At 44.6% G+C, this 22,556-nt stretch overlaps 1 protein-coding gene across 10 annotated transcripts in view; it reads left to right on the plus strand.

Annotated features, from left to right (window-relative positions):
* Positions 1–22,556, plus strand: part of Slc8a3 (solute carrier family 8 member A3) — a 135,431-nt gene that overhangs the window by 16,292 nt on the left and 96,583 nt on the right. For 8 of the 10 annotated variants that reach the window (XM_026391091.2, XM_026391090.2, XM_026391093.2 and 5 more), the window contains exon 2: positions 2,678–4,529. In XM_026391091.2, coding sequence (XP_026246876.2) covers positions 2,740–4,529 — 1,790 coding nt within the window. In that variant the 5' untranslated portion in view covers positions 2,678–2,739. Of the gene's footprint in view, positions 1–2,016; positions 2,095–2,677; positions 4,530–22,556 lie in introns of those variants that run through there. The other 2 variants (XM_026391092.2, XM_077800190.1) reach the window with 2 other exon arrangements.

Genomic DNA, 22,556 nt, shown 5'->3' on the forward strand with positions numbered 1-22,556 from the left:
ATCCCTGCACTCATCACAGGTGGCAAGAGCTCTCTCGGTGGGTGATGAACATCTTTGTCCAACCTGCTCTTCTGCAGTCCTCATGACCTCTTGTCCTCTGAGTGAGGTCAAAGGCAGAGGCCCCAAGCACATGTTGTGATGACCCCCAGTACCTGGACTGATGAGGAATGTGGTCCTCAGCACTTGGATGCCACTCTGGGGAACACGAAACCAAGTTAATCCGCAGCCCTTTGGAAGCAAGCCTTTAGGGTTGTAGGATGCACCCTGGTGACCTGGGTCCCAGGGGGAATTTCTCTCTGAGCACAAGCTTTGGGAATTTATAGATGTCCTCCACAGCCTCTAAATCTCTAGTCAGGATTTATCTCTGAGTCCTCTCTCTTTATTTCCAAAGCAAATGATCACAATTTAATCATAAAATGGCTACAAAGAAGGTGATGTCTTAGGAAACTTCCTTGATGTCTACACTTATTCATTCCAAAGTGTACATTTACGGAGCACCTACTAAATACCTAGGACACCACAATAAGCTGAAGAGATACAGCCTTATGTATTGCTCTTATTTACAGCTTTATGAATGACTAAGACACTGATCATCTAAACACTAAGAATAAACATGTAATTTCAATGTTTTGAAAGTGCCTTACAGAAAGGCCAAACAGTAAAATGAGAGAACCTAACAAAGGGAGTTGACCATTTTTTAGGGGTGACAAAAGGTTTTTTTTTTTTTTTCTTTTTAAGAGCATGACTTCAGCCAAGACCTAAAACATTATTAAGAGTTGGGGATGCAAAGAAGAAACACTCACCTCAGGCAAGAATAAGGGCACATGCAAAGATCCTGAGGTGGGGAATAACACCATGTCATTCAAGGGTAGAAATGAAGAGCATTGTTGAAATGTAGTAAGAGACAGTATGGGGTGGGAGGAGGAGAAAGGAGGTATTTTCTACAATCCTTTGCAAATCAAGGTTAGGAATCTGGTGTTTGTATCAAGAGTAAAACTATGAAAGAGCTTCAAATAAGGAAAGGATATATATAAGTTTGGATTTTGGGGGTTTTTTTGGTACCAGGGATTAAACCCAGGGGCACTTAACCACTGAGCCACATCCTCAGCCCTTTTTTATATTTTATTTAGAGACAAGGTCTTGCTGAGTTGCTTAAGGCCTCACTAAGTTGCTGAGGCTGTAGCTTGCAATCCTCCTGCCTCGGCCTCCTGAGCCACTAGGATTATAGGCATGCACCACTGTGTTGGTGATTTTTTTTTTTTAAGATTGTTATGGCTATATGGGGACAGGAGAATCAAGACTCTGCTCTCTAGCAAGAGCTGGAGTGCTGAGTGCAGTTGGGAAACTACTGGAGTAGATTTATCCCATGAGGAATGACGGGAGCTTGGGCAGTAAGGTTGGCAGGAGAGTTGGAGGGAGAATTGATAAGATTTAGTCCTGGGTTGGGTAAAGAGGCAGGAGGGTCAGGAAGGCTTTCAGAATAACACCTGTCATCTAGCATGAGTAACTGGGTAGATGGAGGTGCTATTTTCAGAGATGGGAAACACTGGCCAAAGGAGCATATACAGAGGACAAGGACTTTGAATCCCTTAAGCTGCTGCACAAATGGACATCAGCATTACTCTGCTACTGGAAGGATCCCTACATGAATGTAGCAGAGGGGTGAAATGAATAGGTTGCTTTATTTTTTTTTTTTAGGCTTTTGCATGGTTATTTTTATTCTTATTCTATCTCAATGAGGCAATGAGTGGAAAGACTAAGAGGAGTTTCAACTGGGTTTCTTCCTGTTCTTCAGAACTCATGCTCACCTTTTAGGGGTTTGAGGCCAGCAGACAAGGTTGCATTTCACCCCAAAATCTTGTCTCCATTTTTATAAAAGACTTACTTGAGAGCCATTTGCATGTTTTATTAATAACAATTTCTACTATGGGTCTCTTTCCATCTTTGGCTTTGGAACTTGAGTGGCTGATTGGTCTTTCCCTTCCTGTAACAGGCTTCCTAACCTGTTCTTAAGTGTGTTCCACTGGAGGGTCAAGAGCTGCTGGGAACTCTACCTGGGCACACTTGACACAGCCTCGGTTTCGTGTGGTGCAGGTAGAGTTAACTAGATGTTGACTTTCTTGGTTTCACAGGAAATCTCAGAATGATAGCTTGTCTCCAGAAGTTTTGCATTTGGGGAAGGATTTTTTTTTTTTTTTTTTAACCCAAGAGCGTTCAATTACACTCAAAGCAAGGTATTGGGAGACTAGCTCATGAAAATTCAGTTCAGTAGTTACTCTTGCAAACCCCTGTAAAGCAGGAGTCTTCATTATGAGGACAACGGAGAAAATAAGGCTAGAAGCTCTAGAAGTACAAAGATTCAGGTCGTGGGCACCCTATTTTAAGTGGAGTCTAGATCACTGGGGAGATAGGATTAGAAGGTTACTGCCTAGCTTCCCATCACCAATATTCCTGGCTATTTCAAACCATTCTTCAACTGAGTCTCCCACCAGATGGTTCCGAGGACAGAGCAGCTATTTGTGCCTCCCATTGACATCTATTTTTCCAAGTGAGAGACTGCCCCATATGTCAGTGCAATATGTCGCCGGAGGTGAAGCATCCGTTTGTGTTGGTGGGAGCCTGCCACTTGCTGCCCCCTTTTCCTCATGCCTTTTTGTGCCTCTCTGATCTTTCCTAGGTCTCTGGCCTGTCAGGAGGACCATTGGTGCTGCGGTGGAAGCTAGCGTCTAAGTCTCGTGTATGGCGTGGTTAAGGTTGCAGCCTCTCACCTCTGCCTTCCTCCATTTTGGGCTAGTTACTTTTATGCTCTTCCTGAATGGTCTTCGGGCAGAGGCTGGTGGCTCAGGAGATGCGCCCAGCACAGGGCAGAACAATGAGTCCTGTTCAGGGTCATCGAACTGCAAGGAAGGCGTCATCCTCCCAATCTGGTATCCAGAGAACCCTTCCCTTGGGGACAAGATCGCCAGGGTCATTGTCTATTTTGTGGCCCTGATATACATGTTCCTGGGGGTGTCCATCATTGCCGACCGCTTCATGGCATCGATTGAAGTCATCACCTCCCAAGAGAGGGAGGTGACCATTAAAAAGCCCAACGGGGAGACCAGCACGACTACCATCCGGGTCTGGAATGAAACTGTCTCCAACCTGACCCTGATGGCCCTCGGTTCTTCTGCCCCTGAGATTCTCCTCTCTTTAATTGAGGTGTGTGGCCACGGGTTCATTGCTGGTGATCTGGGACCTTCCACCATTGTAGGCAGTGCGGCCTTCAACATGTTCATCATCATTGGCATCTGCGTCTACGTGATCCCCGACGGAGAGACACGCAAGATCAAGCACCTAAGGGTCTTCTTTGTCACTGCGGCCTGGAGTATCTTTGCCTACATCTGGCTCTATATGATCCTGGCGGTCTTCTCTCCTGGTGTGGTCCAGGTTTGGGAAGGCCTCCTCACTCTCTTCTTCTTTCCAGTCTGTGTCCTTCTGGCCTGGGTGGCAGACAAACGACTGCTTTTCTATAAATATATGCACAAAAAGTACCGCACGGATAAACACCGAGGAATTATCATAGAGACGGAGGGTGACCACCCCAAGGGCATTGAAATGGATGGGAAAATGATGAATTCCCACTTCTTAGATGGGAACCTGGTGCCCCTGGAAGGGAAGGAAGTGGATGAGTCCCGCCGGGAGATGATCCGGATTCTCAAGGATCTGAAACAGAAACACCCAGAGAAGGACTTAGACCAGCTGGTGGAGATGGCCAATTACTACGCTCTTTCCCACCAACAGAAGAGCCGCGCCTTCTACCGGATCCAAGCCATCCGCATGATGACCGGTGCAGGCAACATCCTCAAGAAACACGCCGCAGAACAGGCCAAGAAGAGCTCCAGCCTGAGCGAGGTGCACACCGAGGAGCCCGAGGACTTTGTCTCCAAGGTCTTCTTTGACCCCTGTTCCTACCAGTGCCTGGAGAACTGTGGGGCCGTGCTCCTGACCGTGGTCAGGAAAGGAGGAGACATGTCCAAGACCATGTATGTGGACTACAAAACCGAGGACGGCTCTGCCAACGCGGGGGCTGACTACGAGTTCACAGAGGGCACTGTGGTTCTGAAACCAGGAGAGACCCAAAAGGAGTTCTCCGTGGGCATCATTGACGATGACATTTTTGAGGAGGATGAACACTTCTTTGTGAGGCTGAGCAATGTCCGCCTCGAAGAGGAGCAGCAGCCCGAGGAGGGGATGCCACCGCCGGCCATCCTCAACAGTCTTCCCTTGCCTCGGGCTGTCCTAGCGTCCCCTTGTGTGGCCACAGTCACTATCTTAGACGATGATCATGCGGGCATCTTCACTTTTGAATGTGATACCATTCATGTCAGTGAAAGTATTGGTGTTATGGAAGTCAAGGTTCTGCGGACATCGGGGGCCCGGGGCACAGTCATCGTCCCTTTTAGGACAGTAGAAGGGACGGCCAAGGGTGGTGGTGAGGACTTTGAAGACACGTATGGGGAGCTGGAATTCAAGAATGACGAGACAGTGTAAGTACTTTTTTTTTTTTTTTTTGGTATTCCAGTCCCCCCCCCAGCCCTCCCTTGCCATCTCCTTCTGTCCTTCTGTACCCTTCAAACCTCCTCCTTGTATTTGTGTTAATGTCCAACTTTGGTTCCATCACAGGTGTGCAGGAGCAGCCAACCCTACTGGACAGGTCCTGCTTCCCAATTCTCCTTTGGTTTTCTCACTTTGTTTCTGGGCAAGGGATCCTGTGATAGGATCTAAGGACACAGAAAGTTTTGTCTTCTTGAAACTCAAAATGATGGCTGATGGGGGAATGGGATGAAAGAAGTTTTGTAATATCAGATTTTAGAGAATTCTTGTGACTAGCAAGAGTGAGGAAACTGCTTGGGCCTCCCCTTATGAGCTTTGAAGCCAGCCCCATACCCTTCTGGGACAGCAATAGCCCAATCAGAATAGTCTGAAAGAGGGGGAAAAAAACCCCAGCGATGGCTGTTGTATTGCATAGGCAGATTTCAGGCACTTCTCCTTCAATTTGGAAATTGAAAAATTGATTGAAACTTGGCAGAGTCTCTTTAAATGTCCATAGCCAATTTTATGGAGCAAGGCTTGCCCAGCCAGGTGAGATGAATCAATATGGCTTCGGTATTAGTGGTATCTTGGAGAAGCAGAGTTCCCATGCCTGCAAACTGCCTGTATCTAGTCTCAGGTCTAAGGTCAAAATTCTGGCTATGCAGTGAAGGAGAAGAGACGCCTCTTCATAATTGTGGGAGAAAGCGCATCTTCTGTGTTCATATCGTTTCATAAGCTAGAACTCTCCTGGAGTAATCCTCTGGTTATTGCCCCATCCAGTTCTTCAGAAGCTGTAGGTACCATGCTTCAGTTGTGGTGACTACCCTAAGGTCTCTCCCCGTTGAACCTTCTCACAGATTGGTCATTCTGTCCTTTTCTCAGATGGATATCTTCAAAGAAGAAAGCAGAGTGGCTTTGCCTAAGATTTGCAGCTTTCTGATAGGGTGGACCTTCTGGGGAGGCCTAGAAAGATGGAGATGAGAAAACAGGGAACCTGTCTCTGAATTCCTGCTCCTGTTCACAAAAAATAAACAACAGCAGGAATTGAGGTGAAGAATAAAAGAGGAGGATGTCAGACTGCCCCAAGAACCTGTGAATTATACTTTCAGTGGGAAATTAAACCATGCAACAGTTAGGAGGGAGGGAAGCAACTCATAGAAAAGGGGGATCCATAGACCCCAGGGAAAGGTATTTGTAGAACTGCTGCTTCCCAGGTCCAGTCTTGGGACAGTACTCCAAAAGGGTTGGGTTCTGTTGGAAAATGAGCTGAAAGACCCAGGAAACTCTACCCCTGTCCTCAATCTTTTCCTAATAACGTGACTTTCACAAGTCATTTAGTAACTCTGGAATGAAACCCTCTCCTATTCAAAGTGAAAATAAAGATACTTTCCTTGCCTGGAAGTAGGGTCAGATTCTTTTGCAGTTCCTTCCAGCTCAAGATTTTCTGAACCCTGGACACAAATGCTCTGTGTAGGTTGTATTTGCATGAGCCAAAAAATGGAGCAGGGCATATTGTCTTCTGAAAGGAAATAGCCATTGACAAATTGATTTATTAGAGCTCTGTTTAGTCATTTTGCTGGGAAGGATAATCATTTGTTAGCATAAGTAAAAACCTGTGCCTTTCAGAGAATACTATCCATTTATATATGCTCTGGGGAGAGTGTTCATACATATAAATGAAGCCCAGGCCCTTGCTGGGAAGACAAACTCCATGAAATTTCACACATTTATGGCAATGTTGGTATGTAAGAGTTTATTGTCAGGCATCAAATAGCATTAAGCCTACAGAATATGCCCTAATTCTATGAACTCATAGTTTCTCTGATTTAGTACCTATCTCCCAATGGCATGGAAGGGTAGTTTATGAGGGATCACAGGGTTAGATCCCAATTTCCTCATTCTAGTAATAATCAATTATTCACCTAGAATCTCTGGATATGACTAAACCTTCCTCCAACTTATTTATGTTTGATTATATAATATCTTGGGGCAAATGAGTCCATGAACATTACTTCTGGGTGACATTTGTTCCAAATAGTGTCAACCTCTTGTCCACATAGTCCAGGTTTGGGTGAGCAAATCTACATTCTTAATAGTCATTTAATTATTTTTAAAAATTTCTGTGTGGTTTGATCCTTTCAGATTTCTTGAAGAAAAAAAAACCTGCTAGTCACTACCCAGAAGATATTTTAACATGAGAGATAATACAATAATACAATGTAGCAAAAGAAGTACTAAGTACTCTGGGTTAGAAATCTGGCAATGCTGCTGACTTGACCATGTGGTCTGGGGAAATTTTTTTAACCTAGGAGGTCATTTCCTTATGGTAAAATGGGGATGATGATCTCTCTCTTGTAGGGCTATTAAAACTACCATATACCTGGTACATGGTATGTGCTCGGTAAACACAGCCTTAATAGTAACATTGATGAATTAGCAATATTCTTCAGAAGAGGTCATAAGATGATCAGGTTGCTTGTATCTCTGTGCGACCCTAATTAATGAGCATGCTGGTTTTCTGGTTACCATGAAAAGTCCTCACCTAAACTCATAAATGGTCAGAGCCACAAAGGACCTTAGAATATCTTCTAGAGTTATGCTTCTTAAATGCTAATGTGCTTATCAATCACCCAGGAATCTCGATAAGGTACAGATTATAATTCAGAAGGTCTAAGGTAGGGTTTAAGGTTGTGCTTTTCTGACAAGGTCCTGATGCTGCTGGTCCCTGTTTAGAATGAAAAAACTATAACGCTCCTGACCAAACCATGAGACTCAGGAAAGAAAGTGGCTTTTCAAATGGCTTGCTTAATTGAATCATGAATGCTTTCCCTCCAGTTCCAACTTTCAACCCCAGATTTGCAAGAACAAAGCTCTTACTAAGGCCCTGCTAATTGCAATACCAATCTGGGAACTGAAATTGAAACCTTCAGGATACTTGTACAGAAGCTGCGTGATACTGGAAACAATCTTGCTCTCTAACCCCTCCCTCTTTCTGAAGCTTTATTTGCCTACCAAGCTTGGGGTAGGCATTTTCACTTTTGCCTTCACCTTAGTCTTTTAGATAGAATCAAGTTATAGGCAGGTTCGTGGTCTATCAGTAACACTGGGAGCCATCAATAATATTGAATTAATTTGCTTGGTTAAAGGCTTTACTTCTTAAAGTTGTCCTAAACAGCATGATAGGACAGAAAAGAATGAATTTTGGAATCTGATAAATAGATGTGAACCCATCACTCAGGAGTGGTGTTAACTTTGAAGTAGTTTTCTTCACCTGTCTGAATCCCAGACTTTTTTGCTGGAATAACAGAACAATATCTATCCTGGCAGGGAGTGATAACTAAATCCGGTGGCTGGGGAATATAGCTCACTGGTAGAGTACTTGCTTGGTGTGCACAAGGCTCTGAAAAAGAGTATCAAATAGAAATAGGAAAAAATGCCCCTTGAGCACAGTGATTCCCCATAGAAGGTGCTCAGTCATTCAACAAACACTTATTAAATATTTGCGATGCACTGGATACATGCCTTGGCACAAGGGATAAATTAATGAGTGAGACAAGCTAGCTCTTCATCTCTGAAGGATTTTACTCTCAGGAGGAGGGAATTCATGTATTTACACCAATCTAAACATGGAAGAAGGACATAGTTGAGGCAGATTCAATAAAAGAGGAACAAGAGCTCTGCTGTGTGTGTGACACCACTGTAGTGTCTAAAGTAACCTTCATTAAGAATGTAGAAGTGAAGGGGGAGGAGCAGGGGTGTATACACAATTAACATACACCCAGGTTACAATAAGCCCTTAACATTTCAAGTGACACTGTTGACATCTTCACCATCTAGACGAATCCCTGCTTTTGTGAATGTCACTATAACTCATGGAGATATGAGTTTTGCCTCATGGTAATTTCACTCATTAAGCAAGTGACTGGCTCTTCTACCCCAGGCTCACAGCACGCCTCTGCAAAATAACCCATTATTGCAGCTCATGGACCTTTGGGGTCTCTGGGAATAGTCAAAGGCACAGATGTCAGCTATGCAAATGCCAAGATCTACTGCAATTAAATCGCATGGGCTTCCTTCAGAGAAGCACTCAGTATTGGCTGTGCTGAACATTTTCTCACCAAATCAAGAAAAGCTGGCAGGTATCTGACCTCCCATTTGACAAATTATGAGGCTGAGATTTAGAGAGGAAATGTGACTTGTCCAATATCAGCTAGATAGGAGAGGAAGTCAAAGTTGGAAAGGACTTTAGCATTTGCTGCACATGTACCTTTATTGGTTTGGACTTCTCCAATTTACTTTTGTTCACTGAAGTGTTAACTTCAGAAAGACTATTGCAATTCAGGGGTTGAAGGAAAAATACATACTCTAGAAGAGCAAATCAAGGAGTATCATATGACTAGTGTTTTGCTTGTTTTTTTAAATTTTAGTTGTCAGTGGACCCTTATTATTTGTTTGTTTGTTTATATGTGAACCTAAGAATTGAATCCAGTGCCTCACACATGCTAGGCAAGTGCTCTACCACTGAGCTATAACCTCAGCCCTTGACTACTGTTTTAACAAATAATAAATTATGGAGTGTTTTTAATCTCGTTGTGCACTTAGAGGCTGTTCAGGACTCAGTGAGTCCACAGATTTTTTTTTTTAAGTCTTAATTTTCTCTTGAGTCCTCTGGTTCTGAAGGTCAAAGTTTCCTTATTCACTCACAAAGATGAAGACAAGGGATGCTTGAACAAAGTGAGGCAGGTGAGTGAGGAGAAGCTTCCTGGTTGTCTAACCTTCATCAACTTCCCAGATGTGTTGGATGAGGCAGGAATACTCATTCCTTCTCTGTTGGTTATGCCCCATCAACTTCATAAGGAAGGTATCAGAGGTTGAGCTGTGGTCTCCAACTTATTGAGGATGTTGTTTTATTATTGTTGTTTCTAAAGAGAAACTAAGCTTCACTCCCAGAATCTAGTCTGAAGTCCTGGCGGAAAGCCCATAGCATATAATTGATTGTTGAAGAAAGAATGCTTCTTGATCTGCAAATTGAACAAGGTCTTGATATTTAAATTCTGCACAGTGTAGAAGCATTTGCAAGAGTCAAATGCTTTGAGGATTTTGCTATATAACTATAAAGGAAAGCACCAGGTAAAGATTAGGTAAATATTAGGCATGACAGTTACCACTCACAGGAATTAAATTCTTATGGCTACCACCTACTGGGTACCCAAGTAAGAAGTTACCCATAAGTAGAGAAAAATTTAAAGTTGAAAGTGGAGCTACTTATTATGGAAAATTTTGTTATTATGAAAAATTTTGTTTTTCTGAAAACTTAGTGATGGCTAGATATGGGCGTATATTAAGATCAACCATTGATTTGACACCAACACCCTTACCCTCTCTAACTGCAGGTAAGCGTGCAGAGGTACAATTTAGCTCATCTGCCCTTGCCTAAATCCTTTCAGTTACCATTCAATGGGTTGGATTCCTGAAGAACCAGTGAATTTTGATCCAGACAGAATTCTGTAGCAGGTTCTTGAGTTGGTACTTTCAAAATAAATGGCATCTGATTGTATCTTAATCCTCCAAATATGGCAGAATACGACAGTAAAATAATTGATGGGTTATGAATGACTACAACTGCCATTTTAGTATTCCATTTTTTCTCCAGACCTTTTGGCCTTGATTTGTTGACATTTTGAATTTCTCCTTGTGTTTGCCACATGACCTTCACGGACCCCACTACCCTCTCTGACCTTCTTTTTCTGGATTCTGTTCATGCAGGAGGTACTCTGCCACCACCATATGGGCTAACCATGACTCTGACTGCAAGTATTCATGTTCATTTACTTTATTCCCCTGCTGGTACCTTACTTTCGGTTCATATGCTATTTTCTTGCACTCACTTTCTTTTGGAAACAGTCTCGGCTGCATCAGGTGCTGGACAGTGTCTGCTGTGGTCTCCGCTCCTCCCGCACTCAGGGCCTTCCTCCTCAAGGCCTTTGGCCACATCTGCTCCTCTAACACGATCCGGTTCCCAACATTCCCTTCCTTCTCACTGCTGGCCTCTGCACTTGGGTTGCCTTCTGTCCCCTGTCTGGTCTAGGCCTTCTTTGAGTGATCAAGCAGGAGCCAGGAAAGTATCCCTCAAGAAAGCCTGTCCTTTGCACAGCTAGAGCCAGCTTCAGGAGAGCACCAAGAAGACGGATATCTCCCAGGAAACAAGCCACTCCCAGTGGCGCTCCATTTTCCTCCATCATCAAGCATTTGCCTGACTCTGTGGAGATAGAAAGATTTGATTGTCAGGATCCACCACAGGCTGGGACTGGTAACAGAAAGCCGCAGAGGACAGAGGGAGCTCTGGGGACTGCCTTCTCTCTCCAGTGCGCTCCCTCCTGGGCCACATGGTCTCTGTCTCCTGGCTTTTCTCTGTGAACTTCTCCTTTAGCTTCTAGCTTGTAGTGTTAACTCACAAACCAAGTTTTCTTTCCATATGTGCTTTCAGCCCTTATCTGAAAAGTTCTTTCTAGTTTTCTAGCTCATATTCTCAAAAGAAGGAGTCTGGTTTTTTGGGTTTTTTTTTTCCCAATTTGGTCACATCAAAGTCCACTGGCCAGACATGCATTGGTCATTCTGTTGGTTGTCAAATACTTCTTCCTCCCACACCACCCCAGCTCATCTACATAACTGAGTGATAGGAAATGAAGTTGCTGTGAGAATTCCATGACAAGCTATTTAAGCAGTTGTACTTAAGCACACTGGTGGGCAAAATGTCACTTTTGAAAGGAGTCTCAGGTGACACAGGCACCTGTCACCTCTGAACCTGCACAGGTATGTAAGGTTTATAGAGCACTGGTTTTATAGTGGTCTGTGCTGGGACAGTAGGCTGAAAGAATAGAAGCCCCAGATCTACCACATACGTCACATGGCCTACAGACTCCACAGCCAGGATTAGAATGGCCTTGCCCAGATCAACAGTGATGCTGAGTGGCATGAATCTCAAGGCTACCAGGGTCATCCCTTTCCCTTTACCCTTTGCTGGTCTGTCCTCTCCAGGACACTAGCGTCAGCAGATAATCTGCTCTCATTTTCAGGTGTGTTATTTGGGTACTGAGTCACGTTCAAAGCCTCTTCCTGGGTTTGGGTTTCCAGAGCAGCCTGTCTTCCAGACGAAGACATAACACTTCCCTGACTCTCATGCCTGCCAAGGACAGAGTGAGAGCTCTCGGGTAGCCTCTCCTTCTCTCCCCCTCCTCTGCTGGACAGCTGGTCATCTGGACTCAGCTGGAGCCAGCAGGCACCCCCTCCTTATCCTAGGAGCTACAATTTGAGGCCTTCCCAGGAATTCCCTAAAGTCAGAGTACTCTTCTGTATAGGTTTCACTGTGTGTGACTCTATCAGGTGTCCATATCTTAGGACCCAGGACTGGGGTGGAAAATAGACTCTCCTTTTGTGTCAGCTCCATTCAATGAGTAGTGGCTATCTGGGGAAACATGGTGGAGAGGATCTGGGAGGCTGTATCTGGGCTCAGTGGGAGACTTGAGATGGGAAGGTCAAATGTCTGCCAACCCTAGTGTTGGGACTAGAGGTAGAAAGAACTTCATTCAGTGGAGAAACTAGAAGGCTCTATTTCATTGAATGTGTCAGTATGAAATAGCCACTATCTCACCAATCCTGGGCCAATCCTAATACCAGAAAAACCTCTTTGAATCACTCCTGACTTTATCCTACATCACACAGAACCTTCTTTATTCCCTAGATGAATCCACAGGGACGTAAATTCCCTTTGGAGACATGAAGCAGATAATTTTCTTATCTGATTAGAATCTTCCAGAGCCCCTTTCTAACCTACTGGGTTTCATAAACTAGATCAATGGTTTCCAAACCACTCCTATTACAGGTCATTTTCATTATCTGCCCCTTCCTGGGGAACCTGTGCTTTAGAAGATTATTAGCTAATAATTAATGATTTCCATTTTTCTTGTACGATATAACAAAAGATAACTAGTGTTACCATGATGAATTAATAAAATTCTAACCAAAGCAGAGAGAAGTGACATCTTAATTAACCTTTGTGGACTGTTGAAAGAATATATACTATCTATTTGCGGGGGGTGGGGGGGGCGTTGAAGAAAGCGTAAAATAAATACAGCCAAGAGCTGTCAGAGAAACTAACTGACATAAAAAGCTTTGAAAGTACTGGGTCATAATTGTATAAAGTTGTTTTGATGAGGCTAATCCTGTAGGGAGATCAGAATGTTCTGGAGAGGATGGGCACAGTGTTTATTACAATTGGTATTCAAACCTTTGAGAAAGCTTACTATTATTGCTGTTATTTTCTTACATAATAAGACTTATAATATTTATATGAAACATAAGTTTCTACTTTTAAAAGTATAAAGATTTTGTTATAACATTGGGGTTACTATCAGTACTTTGTCCAGCTTAGGTCACAGAGTCTAAGAAATACAAAATAACTGACCCCAGAACACAGGACTTTTAAGATGAAGTACACATCCTCTGATTCTAATTGCACATTCTTTTTACCAAGTTACATGTGTCAGCGTTGGGATAAGGTCATGAAGCTAAAAGCAGCAGTTTCCTTTTTTTTTTTTTTTTTTTCATGCAGAAGAAGCTCAGAGTGCATCCCACATTTCTTTCTTAATAGCAAGAGTTGGCTTCTCTCATTTTAATTCAGGGACAACTGAGCCCAGGGAATTCAGAAAAGGTCAAATAAACTTAACGCCCAGCCCAGAAGTCTGTATCCATCACCCTTGACTGCTGGCTCAGACCCACCCTTGCCCAAACCAGTCCGCAGAAGACTCTTGGTGTGCCGCTTCTTCTCCAGGAGCTGCCAACAGATGTTGCTGTGGCTTCTGTGTGGGAAAGGGGTGAGGCTGCCTTAGGACCATGCGGTCAGATTCAGGGGACTTCTCTGATGCTATATCCATGGTTTCTGAAGGCAACCAGGGGCAGGGGTTAGAGGGATGATGATAATGGAGAGCAGGGGGTCTCTGCTGCTGTCCTAGGAGAGCCCAAGCCAGCTCTCCACATCAGCGGGGCCAGAAGCAACAGGAGAGTAGAGAAGGTGTGTGTGTGGGAGGGTGTCTACCACTCAGTGTGCAAAATCAGACCTTTGGGGAGCGCATACTATGGGCTGAGCACAGTGAGAAGAGACACAGTCCCTGAAGGGAAGACCGGTATGTGTGATAGTTGCTATAGAAGAAGGAACCAGTGAGGATTGTGGCCACACAGAGGCAAACCTCCTCCTGCCTTTTGTTGGGGATGCAGTTTGACGTCATCATGGTGATTCACACGAACCTTCTCCTCCAGTCCATGCAGAAGGACTTGTTAAGACAAATGACCAGTTTGGCTCGGTGGCACACACCTGTATTCCCAGCAACTCAGGAGGCTGAGGTGGGAGGATCACAAGTTTGAGGCCAGCCTGGGCAACTTAGAAAGACCCTGTCTCAAAATAGAAATTTAAAAAGGGGCTTGGGATGTAGCTCAGCTGTAGAGTGCCCCTGGGTTCAATCACAAGTACTGCCAAAAAAAAAAAAAAAAATAGGAGAAGGAGGAGGAAAGGAGGGGAAGGGATGGCTAATGGCTTTGGCTTGAGTGGCACACGCAGATATAAGTAGAAGGTGGCCTCAGGAGTAAATGGTCCCCAGCCAGGCCACCCCAATGATCCTCATACCAATACAGCACCCAGTTCTACCCCTCTGTCTAGTGGGATGCCTCACCCACAAGAGAGCTACAGTTAATGTCTGATGCATGAAAGAACAGTGAGTGAGTGAATTCCTGGCACTTCTCTGCCTATCTACCACCTCCAGGTTGCATCAAGCATAGGGGGATCTAAGATTCAGTCATACCTCTCAGATATCAGGACTAGAAAGGGCATACCATTCTCTACTCTCTGTCCCTTCCTCGTCTCCTCCCCCAGTTTCAGAGAGACCCACATAGCCCTCTGTGCACTGGCATCCCTGAGCCCCTGCACAGCCCAATCCCTGACTGGCACCAGTGCTTCAGAGGGGCTGTTCCCATGCAGCTGTGCTACCTCTGAGCCTGGGCTGCCTTTGATGCTCAGGAGACACTCTGGAATTCAATTAAGCATTTCCTCCAGGGAGCATGTAATTATGTCCTATCTGCGCCTTGTAATGACAGCCCCCTGCCACTGCACAGGGAGCTGCCCCGCTCAGCTGCCCAGAACCTTTCCCTGGGAGGGAACTAATCTGCTTAGCCCAGATTGGACACAGTTCTGTGCAGCACTTCCCCGAATGCCTCTGAAATGAGTCTGCACTAGCAGAACAGGCCTGTCTTGCAGGAACCAAGTGTCCCCTCAGTCCCGCTGTGCTCTTGGCCAGGAGCTGCTCTGTCCAGGGTTGTCCTTTATGTGTGAGAGGCCAAGAGAGTGGGAGAGTTCCACTCTCTTCTCGTGGCATATTCCCATGGACATCCAGCCCTCCTGGGAGTTGGGAAGGAGAGAAAGAAGATTGAAGGCTTTGCCTGCGTTCTGTTAGCTTGGGGATTATGTACTCATTTCTGTAGCTACTATAACAAATTACCACAAACTTGGTGGGTTAAGACAACTGAAATTTATTATCTCAAGTTTGAAAGCTGGAAATCAGACTAGTTGGGCACCATGGCACACACCTGTATTCCCAGCAACTCAGGAGGCTGAGGTGGGAGGATCACAAGTTTAAGGCCAGCCTAGGCAACTGTGTAAGGTTGATGGAGTCATCCACAGCATTTGGTCTGAGTAGTTCATGTGCTGAATTTGGGAGGGAGGGGTGCCTACTCTGTCATAAGCTGTGAGGAAAGTTGCCTTCGTTCTCTGTGTGATTCTCTTTGCTTGATTCCTGTGCAACTTTTGGGTGCGTGGGGTGTGCCCCAGTCTGCTGTGAACACTGCTCAGGGGTTCCTCTCTCCCACCACACTGGGAAGCACAGCCCAGGTTTATTTGACTCTTTTTCTTGAGAAACCCAAAAGGTTTTCTTGCCATTAGGTAGGCTCTGCCCCAAATCCCTATGTCAAACCGTGCTGTGTAGAATAGTATCTGTTCTTCCCAAATTCACATTCATGACAACCTCAGAATGTGGCCTTATTTGGAAGTAGGGACCTTGCATATATAATTATTTATGATCAGGTTACACTGGATTAGGGGAGGCCTTAGATCTGTGACTAGTGTCCTTAGAAGAATGTCATGTGAAGATGCAGAGGGAGAGGGGGTCATGTGACAGCAGACAAAGATGGAAGTGATATAGCCAAGGGACCTCAAGGATTGCCAGTAACCATGAGACACTGGGAGAGAGGGATGGGACAGATTTTCCCTCAGAATTTCTAGAAGGAATTGACCCTTCCAAAGCCTTGATTTCTGATTTTCCAGCTTTTAAACTTGAGACAATAAATTTTAGTTGTCTGAACCCACCCAGTTTGTGATATAGCTACAGAAATGAGTGCATAATCCCCACCCAGCACTTCCTCCACACTTCACTGTGTGAGTAGGGACCTCACAGTTATGGTCCCTAAGGTCTGAGGGGGAGAAGAGCTTCCTGGGGGGTTTGTTGTCCCTCAGGACATGGATTCTTGGCCCTCAAGGCAGGAGGAGGCCAGAGCTCACTGTTATATAAGGTCTCTAATTGCAAACCTCTTCAATTTCTGTTTGCAAATAGATGCAGCCACCACCCCCGCAAAAAAAAAAATGAAATATTCAACCTTCTCTAAGTCCCACATCAGGGTCCGTTTAGTCACTTTGATACAGCTGCTATAATGGCCTCCACTGTCATCATGCCACCTCCTCAGTCCTGGTGTTTTCACAGTTTTTAAACAAATGCCAGCTACTCCTGCCTGAGCCCCAAGACCTGCGTTCTCATTTCTGCTCTTCCACCCTTCCAGACAGCTACACTCTGGGCTACTGAACACAACCTCCTACATTGAGGCTCAGATCTTTCACCTTGTGAGTGGGAAGATAAAATAAGGCCTCTTCTCCAAAGCCCCTCTCTTTTTGGGGGAGGGGGCATACCGGGGTTTGAACTCAGGGGCACTCCACTGAACCACATCCCCAGCCCTATTTTGTATTTTATTTAAAGACAGGGTCTCGCTGAATTACTCAGCACCTCACTAAGTTGCTGAGGCTGGCTTTGAACTCACGATCCTCCTGTCTCAGCCTCTGGCTGCTGGGATTACAGGCATGCACAACCATACCTGGCCAAAGCCCTTCTCTTTTTGTAGTTCCCTGGTGCTGTGCAACTGATCTTGAACCTCGGGTGTTACCTGCTTGTCCTGAATCACAGATAACGTTACCTCCATCCCTCTGCCAAGGGAGGCAGGCCTGGCTGGAGTACAACTGAAAATGCCGTGAGCAATCTGGGGGCAACTGAGGCCTCAGACAGCTATGATGAAAGGAGGGCATTCCTGAGAGGTGGGTAGGGATGCTGATTGAGCATCTGGGATCCAGGAAAATTTTGCTTTATTGTCACAGTGAACTCACCAATAACAGAAGTATGAAAGCAACTATGTGGATTGAAGCCCATATAAATGTAGGCGTTGATAGAGCAGCAGGATTAAGTGCATGGACCTGTTGTGAGAAAGAAGGAGGTGGAGTCCCAGTTCAGCTGCTGATTGGTGGTGACCTAACCTTTCACTTGACTAACCTAACCTTTCACTTGCACAGTGTGGCTACTGATGGTGCCTAACTCAGGGTTGTGGTGAAGACTGAATACAATCATACAGTAGAAAACAACACAGTGCTTTGTCTTGGTTACTCATCGGGGTATGATATGCTAGGTATTAGTTAAGTCACTGGTGGAATCTCAGTTGTATCCCAGCCATTCTGACCTGCCTGGACCAGCAATCGTTCTTGTTTCCCCACCAGTAATTGGATTCCCTCCTGATCCCCAAGGTTAGCTTTTAGGAAGGGTCAGATGATCTAAAGATAGAAAGTCAAAGAATATTGTCTAGAGGAAGGTGGAGCAAAATGTCATCTTTGGGGTTTTCTTTGACAATGTCAGGGAACATGACAGGCTGTTCCCTAAGGAGAGAGCAGCCCCAGGCCAGAGCACAAGGTGACCTTGAGACTGAGTCCTCTGCATCCTGATATGGGATTTATGTGGCTTGCTTGGGAGATAATGAGAAAGTAAGAAGGAATACAGAGAGGGAAGGAGAATAAAAAGAGAGAGAGGAAGAAAGACTGGGAGGGAGGATGGGCAAAGTCTTCTCATCTCCACGATAATTACATGTGAAATCACTTGCCAGTGGGACTGACTCTGGGGCTGGAAAAGCTATAATAATTACAGGACAAGCTCCAGAGAGCTCCCGGGCATGTCTCTGAGCAGCACACAGGCAGTGTGGAGACCTGTCTCACTGAGCCTACCTCTCAGCCCCTACGGTGGGTGCACCTTGCACCTCAGAGCCCATCCATAACCAAGAGGATTCCACAGATCGACTATGGCTTCTGAGTGGAGTCACACTGATGGGCTTGTGTGTTGCAAACCTTCAGATGGAGAGGCCTGCTCTTGATGGCTAAGTGGTCCTCAGCAAGACCCTCAACCCTCTCATGGCTCTGCTGGTTGGGGAGGGGGTTGGCCTCCCTCGTGCACCCCCAAAGAGGAAGTTCCCTGACTAAAGAATTTATTTATTTTTTCCCATCTGATTCTAGTTTTCAATAAGGCAGGGCCAGATGCCTTTTTTTTTTTCATTTTTATATTTGGAGAAGACTCACTCTTGCCTTCATCTTACCTAAGGAAGACAATTTCCTGTTGTCTAACAAAATGTCAGATAATAATATTGCCATTCATTTAGTACTTACAGTGTGCCAGATGCTATAGCCAGTGTGCGACATATTATTTATGAACCTTACTCTAAGCTTGCAACTTCCCAGCCCTGAGCACTCTACCTGGGCTTCCCCTTTCACAGTACGGTCTGTCACAACATTGAAAACTGTCATCTGAAGGTTAGGTTTGGGTTTCATAGGTGTTCATCTTTCCCACGGTTGTGCAGAGCCCTTACCTGAAGCTTCCCATGTTTGGAACTTAAAAGCGATCACTGACAAGGCTCCTCCTGGCTCTCAACACCTAGTTGTTGGATCTGGCATTGACAGTGGCCCCCTCACCTCTCTTCCCACTTAAGAAGTCGTTCCCTGCAGAACGCTTGGCTTCTGCCCTGCTGCTGGCCACTGACTTGGCCCTGGTCTAACCGCTGGGTAAACCTCGTCCCTGCACATGCTAGTTAAGTCATATGTGATTGCTATTTTTGAACATCAAAAACATAATCACGTTGGCAATTTTGTGTGGTTTGTCCAACACTAGGTCCCAGTGTTCTATGAACTCTGCTGCCCCCAAACCCCACAGGCTATTCCCTAAACCAGAGGAGTTAAAATACTTGCTCACACCCACCTCTCCCTCATCAGAGAGGCCCCCCACCTTTCCCACTGGACACAGTTACTGCCACCTCCCAAGGCCAGAAATTCCCTTTGTGTCAGTCCTTGGCTGTTATATCTGAGTGTCTTCCATATCCCTTTCCTCAAAAGAAAAAAAAATGATTCCCTTCCACCTCCACCACCCCTATGCCAACCAACAAGCAAGAGAGCAAACAGCAACAAACAACATGTGGTATTATGTGGTATGAAGGGAAAGAACATCAGTTTTGGAGGCGGGTGGACTTGCCACTTCTCAGCTGCATGTTTTGGTTTTCTATTGCTGGGGTTACTAATTGCCATGAATGACACGATTTCTTATCAATTTCCATAAATCAGTAGTCTGGGCATAACTTAGCTGTGGTTAAGGTGTTGTCTGGGCATGTTCTCCTATCTCAGTCTTGGAGGGTCCTTTTCCAATCTCAGGTGGTTGTTAACAGTACTAATTTCCTTGCAGATATAGGACTCATGGCTTGCTTTTTTATGGCCAGTAGGAGAGAAAAATCTCTCACTTCTTTTAAATGGTTCATCTGATTAGTCCAGGCCTATTCAGGATGTTTTCCTAAAAAACCAAGGCTTAAAAGTCATCTAGTAAGGAAACCTAATATCTGCAAAATTCCCTCACCTTTGCCACGTCACATAATCATGACATATAATCATGATCATGTTTGTAAGTCTCACTCTCACTTGAAGGAGACGACTGATTAGACAGAGCATGGGCAGGGGAGGAGGTGAAGGAATCTCAGGGCCACATTAGGATTCTGTCTCCCATGCTATGTGACCTAGGGTAAATTGGCTAATGTCTCTGAGATCCATTTTCCTTACCTGGAAAAAAATGGGCAATAAGACCAGCCATTTAAGGCTATTACAAAGACTGAATGATATAATGTTGCAAAAGTCTAGCAGATAGTAGAAACAAGTCATGTTAGTCCATTTTCTATGACTATAACAAAATACCTGAGGCAGACTATTAAGAAAAGACATTTATTTAGCTCTGAGTTCACAGGCTGAAAGTCCAAGATGAGGTAGCCCTATTAGTTAAGCCTCTGGCAAGGGTCCAACGCTAGAGATGGCAACATGGTAGGAATGTGTGGGAGAGGAAAGGTTCACATCACAAGACAGGAAGCGAGAGAGTGATTCAAGCATCAGGATCAGGTTTTATTACAACTTGCTTTCAAGAACACTTGGGGGTCCTAGGAGAGCTCTCTTGTTCCTTCTGAGGGTAGCTTCTCCAATAATTTCCCAGTAAATTTTATCTCTCATTCATTCTCCTCCCCGCCACCCATCTGCACCACTGCTTATATTGCCACACTGGGGACCAAGCCTCCAGGGTGACCTCTGGGAGGACACAACCAACTATATCCAAACCATTATGTATAACAATTTTCTATGTCTTCTTCCTGTTACTGTTCACCTATCCTCTAGACTCAGTGGTTTGAAATATAATACCATTTCAAGTAGCCAAGATTATGCCAAAAAGTACTGTGATTGGTAGTTATATCCCACAAAGTTATTGGAAACACTGAGTCAGGGAGAACTGAAGCACTCTTCCTGGGAGAAATATAGGGCTAGGTCCTTATGAGCTTCTGGCTACAACATTTTTATCAACTGCTCATACCTTGTCTTCTGTATGTTTCTGTTTAAAGACATTCCATTTAATATGTATTGTTGATTTATTAACTTTTATACTCATGTGTAACCACACGATAACTCATTCCTGAGTGAAGCTTATCAAACACACATGTGTTCTCTTACTGTTCATCACAGACGTTTTGCCCTTGGAAATGCTAGCTAGAACTTTAGCACAATACTTGAAAGATCATCTTAAACAAGAAAATCATCAACAAAAGAAACAAAAATGTGAAAAGCATGGCATTAAATAGACTCCAAAAGGACACTTCTTTATAGAAGAAGAGCTAAAGCAAGAAGTTGGAATATTGCCTTGGTTTTGATCTGGAATGTCTCCCAAAGGCTCATGTACTTAAAGACTTGGATTCCAATGCAGCAACATCCAGAGGTGGGGATTTGGGGAAGTGATTAGCTCATGAGGGCTCTGACCTCATCAGTGGATTAAGCCATTGATAACTGTAGTTGGAGGAAGTAGGTCAATGGGATGTGGCCTGGAAGGGTTTGTTTTTTCTCAGTCACTTCCTCTCCCTTTTTCTTCTTCTCAATTGCCGTGAGCTGAGTATCTTTCCTCCACCATTCTCTTTCCCTAATATGTACTACCTCACCTCAGGCCCAAAGTAATGGAGTCAACCAATCATAGACTAAACCTTCTGAAATCTTGAGCCAGAATAAATATTTCCTCTTCTAAGTTGTTCTGGTCAGGTAGTTTAGTCACAGTAATGAAAAGATAAGTAGCACAGAAATTTGGTATTGAGAAATAGTGTTGTTGATGGGACTATACCTGACCACGTGGTTCAGAAGCCTTTAGAACTGGTTTGTAGGAGAAATTGTCAAAGTTTGGAGATTAAGGTTAGAGAAACCTTAGAATGTTTTTTTTTTTTAATATTTATTTATTTATTTTTAGTTTTCGGCGGACACAACAACTTTGTTTGTATGTGGTGCTGAGGATCGAACCTGGGCTGCACGCATGCCAGGCGAGCGCGCTACCGCTTGAGCCACATCCCCAGCCCCCTTAGAATGTTTTAAGTGGAGCTTAATGGATGATTCTGGTATGAACTTGGAAGACCAGAATGCTGATAGGACTGTGGAAAGTAGAGACTGGGCTCATGAGGTTTCAGATGGGAATGAGGACTCTTTTGGGAACTGGACTAAAGGACGTTCATGTTGCATTGTGAACTTCTTCACATTTAGTCCATGCCCTGAGATTTTGTGTGAGACTGAATTTAAAGGCAATAGACAAACTAATTTAGTGGAGAAAATTTCAAAGCAGCATAGCATTCAGGAAGTGGGTATTGTTGTCAGCATTTAGCCAGGCTTACAGTGAGAATCTGGAGCAAAAAACATAATAAAAATATTTGAAAAACTTTGAGTTTGGCCAGAAAAGTGCATGTAAAATTGGAGTCTAGGAAGAGGTGGTTGCTAAACAGATGAGTGCCATTAAAGAGAAACTAAGGACTTTGCATTCAGAAATTAGGAAAGATGCCTTGAGGACATCTCAGGATTGGCCAGACCCCACCCATTTCAGGCTCAAAGGTATAAAAGTGAAAACTCATTTAAGAGACTTGGCTTTGAAAAGAGTGTTGGAGCACTCTGCTCCCACAGGGCAATGTAGGAAGTTGTTTCCCCAGGACTGGTTTCACCATGTTCCATCATCCAGGTACTCAGAAACCACTGCAACTGTGGTTCAGGGGACTTGGCTACTTCTTCTGCTGGTGGCAGACTGTGGCATCATCTGCATGGTACTGGTTTTGCAAGCATGAAGAATGCAAGAGTTATGGGGTCATGGAGAATTCCACCAGATTTTAAAGAAAAGACTTGGAGGCCAGGCAGTGTGTGGCAGGGTTGGAATCCTGTGGGGCGTCCTATGATAGGGTAATGTGTAAAGTTGTGAGGGTAAGGACGAAGTTGCAATAGAGACCCCAGAGATGCCAGGAACATGGAATATCTGCAGGGGAAA

Source organism: Urocitellus parryii, chromosome 6 (genome assembly GCF_045843805.1).
Source record: "Urocitellus parryii isolate mUroPar1 chromosome 6, mUroPar1.hap1, whole genome shotgun sequence".
NCBI lineage: Eukaryota > Metazoa > Chordata > Mammalia > Rodentia > Sciuridae > Urocitellus > Urocitellus parryii.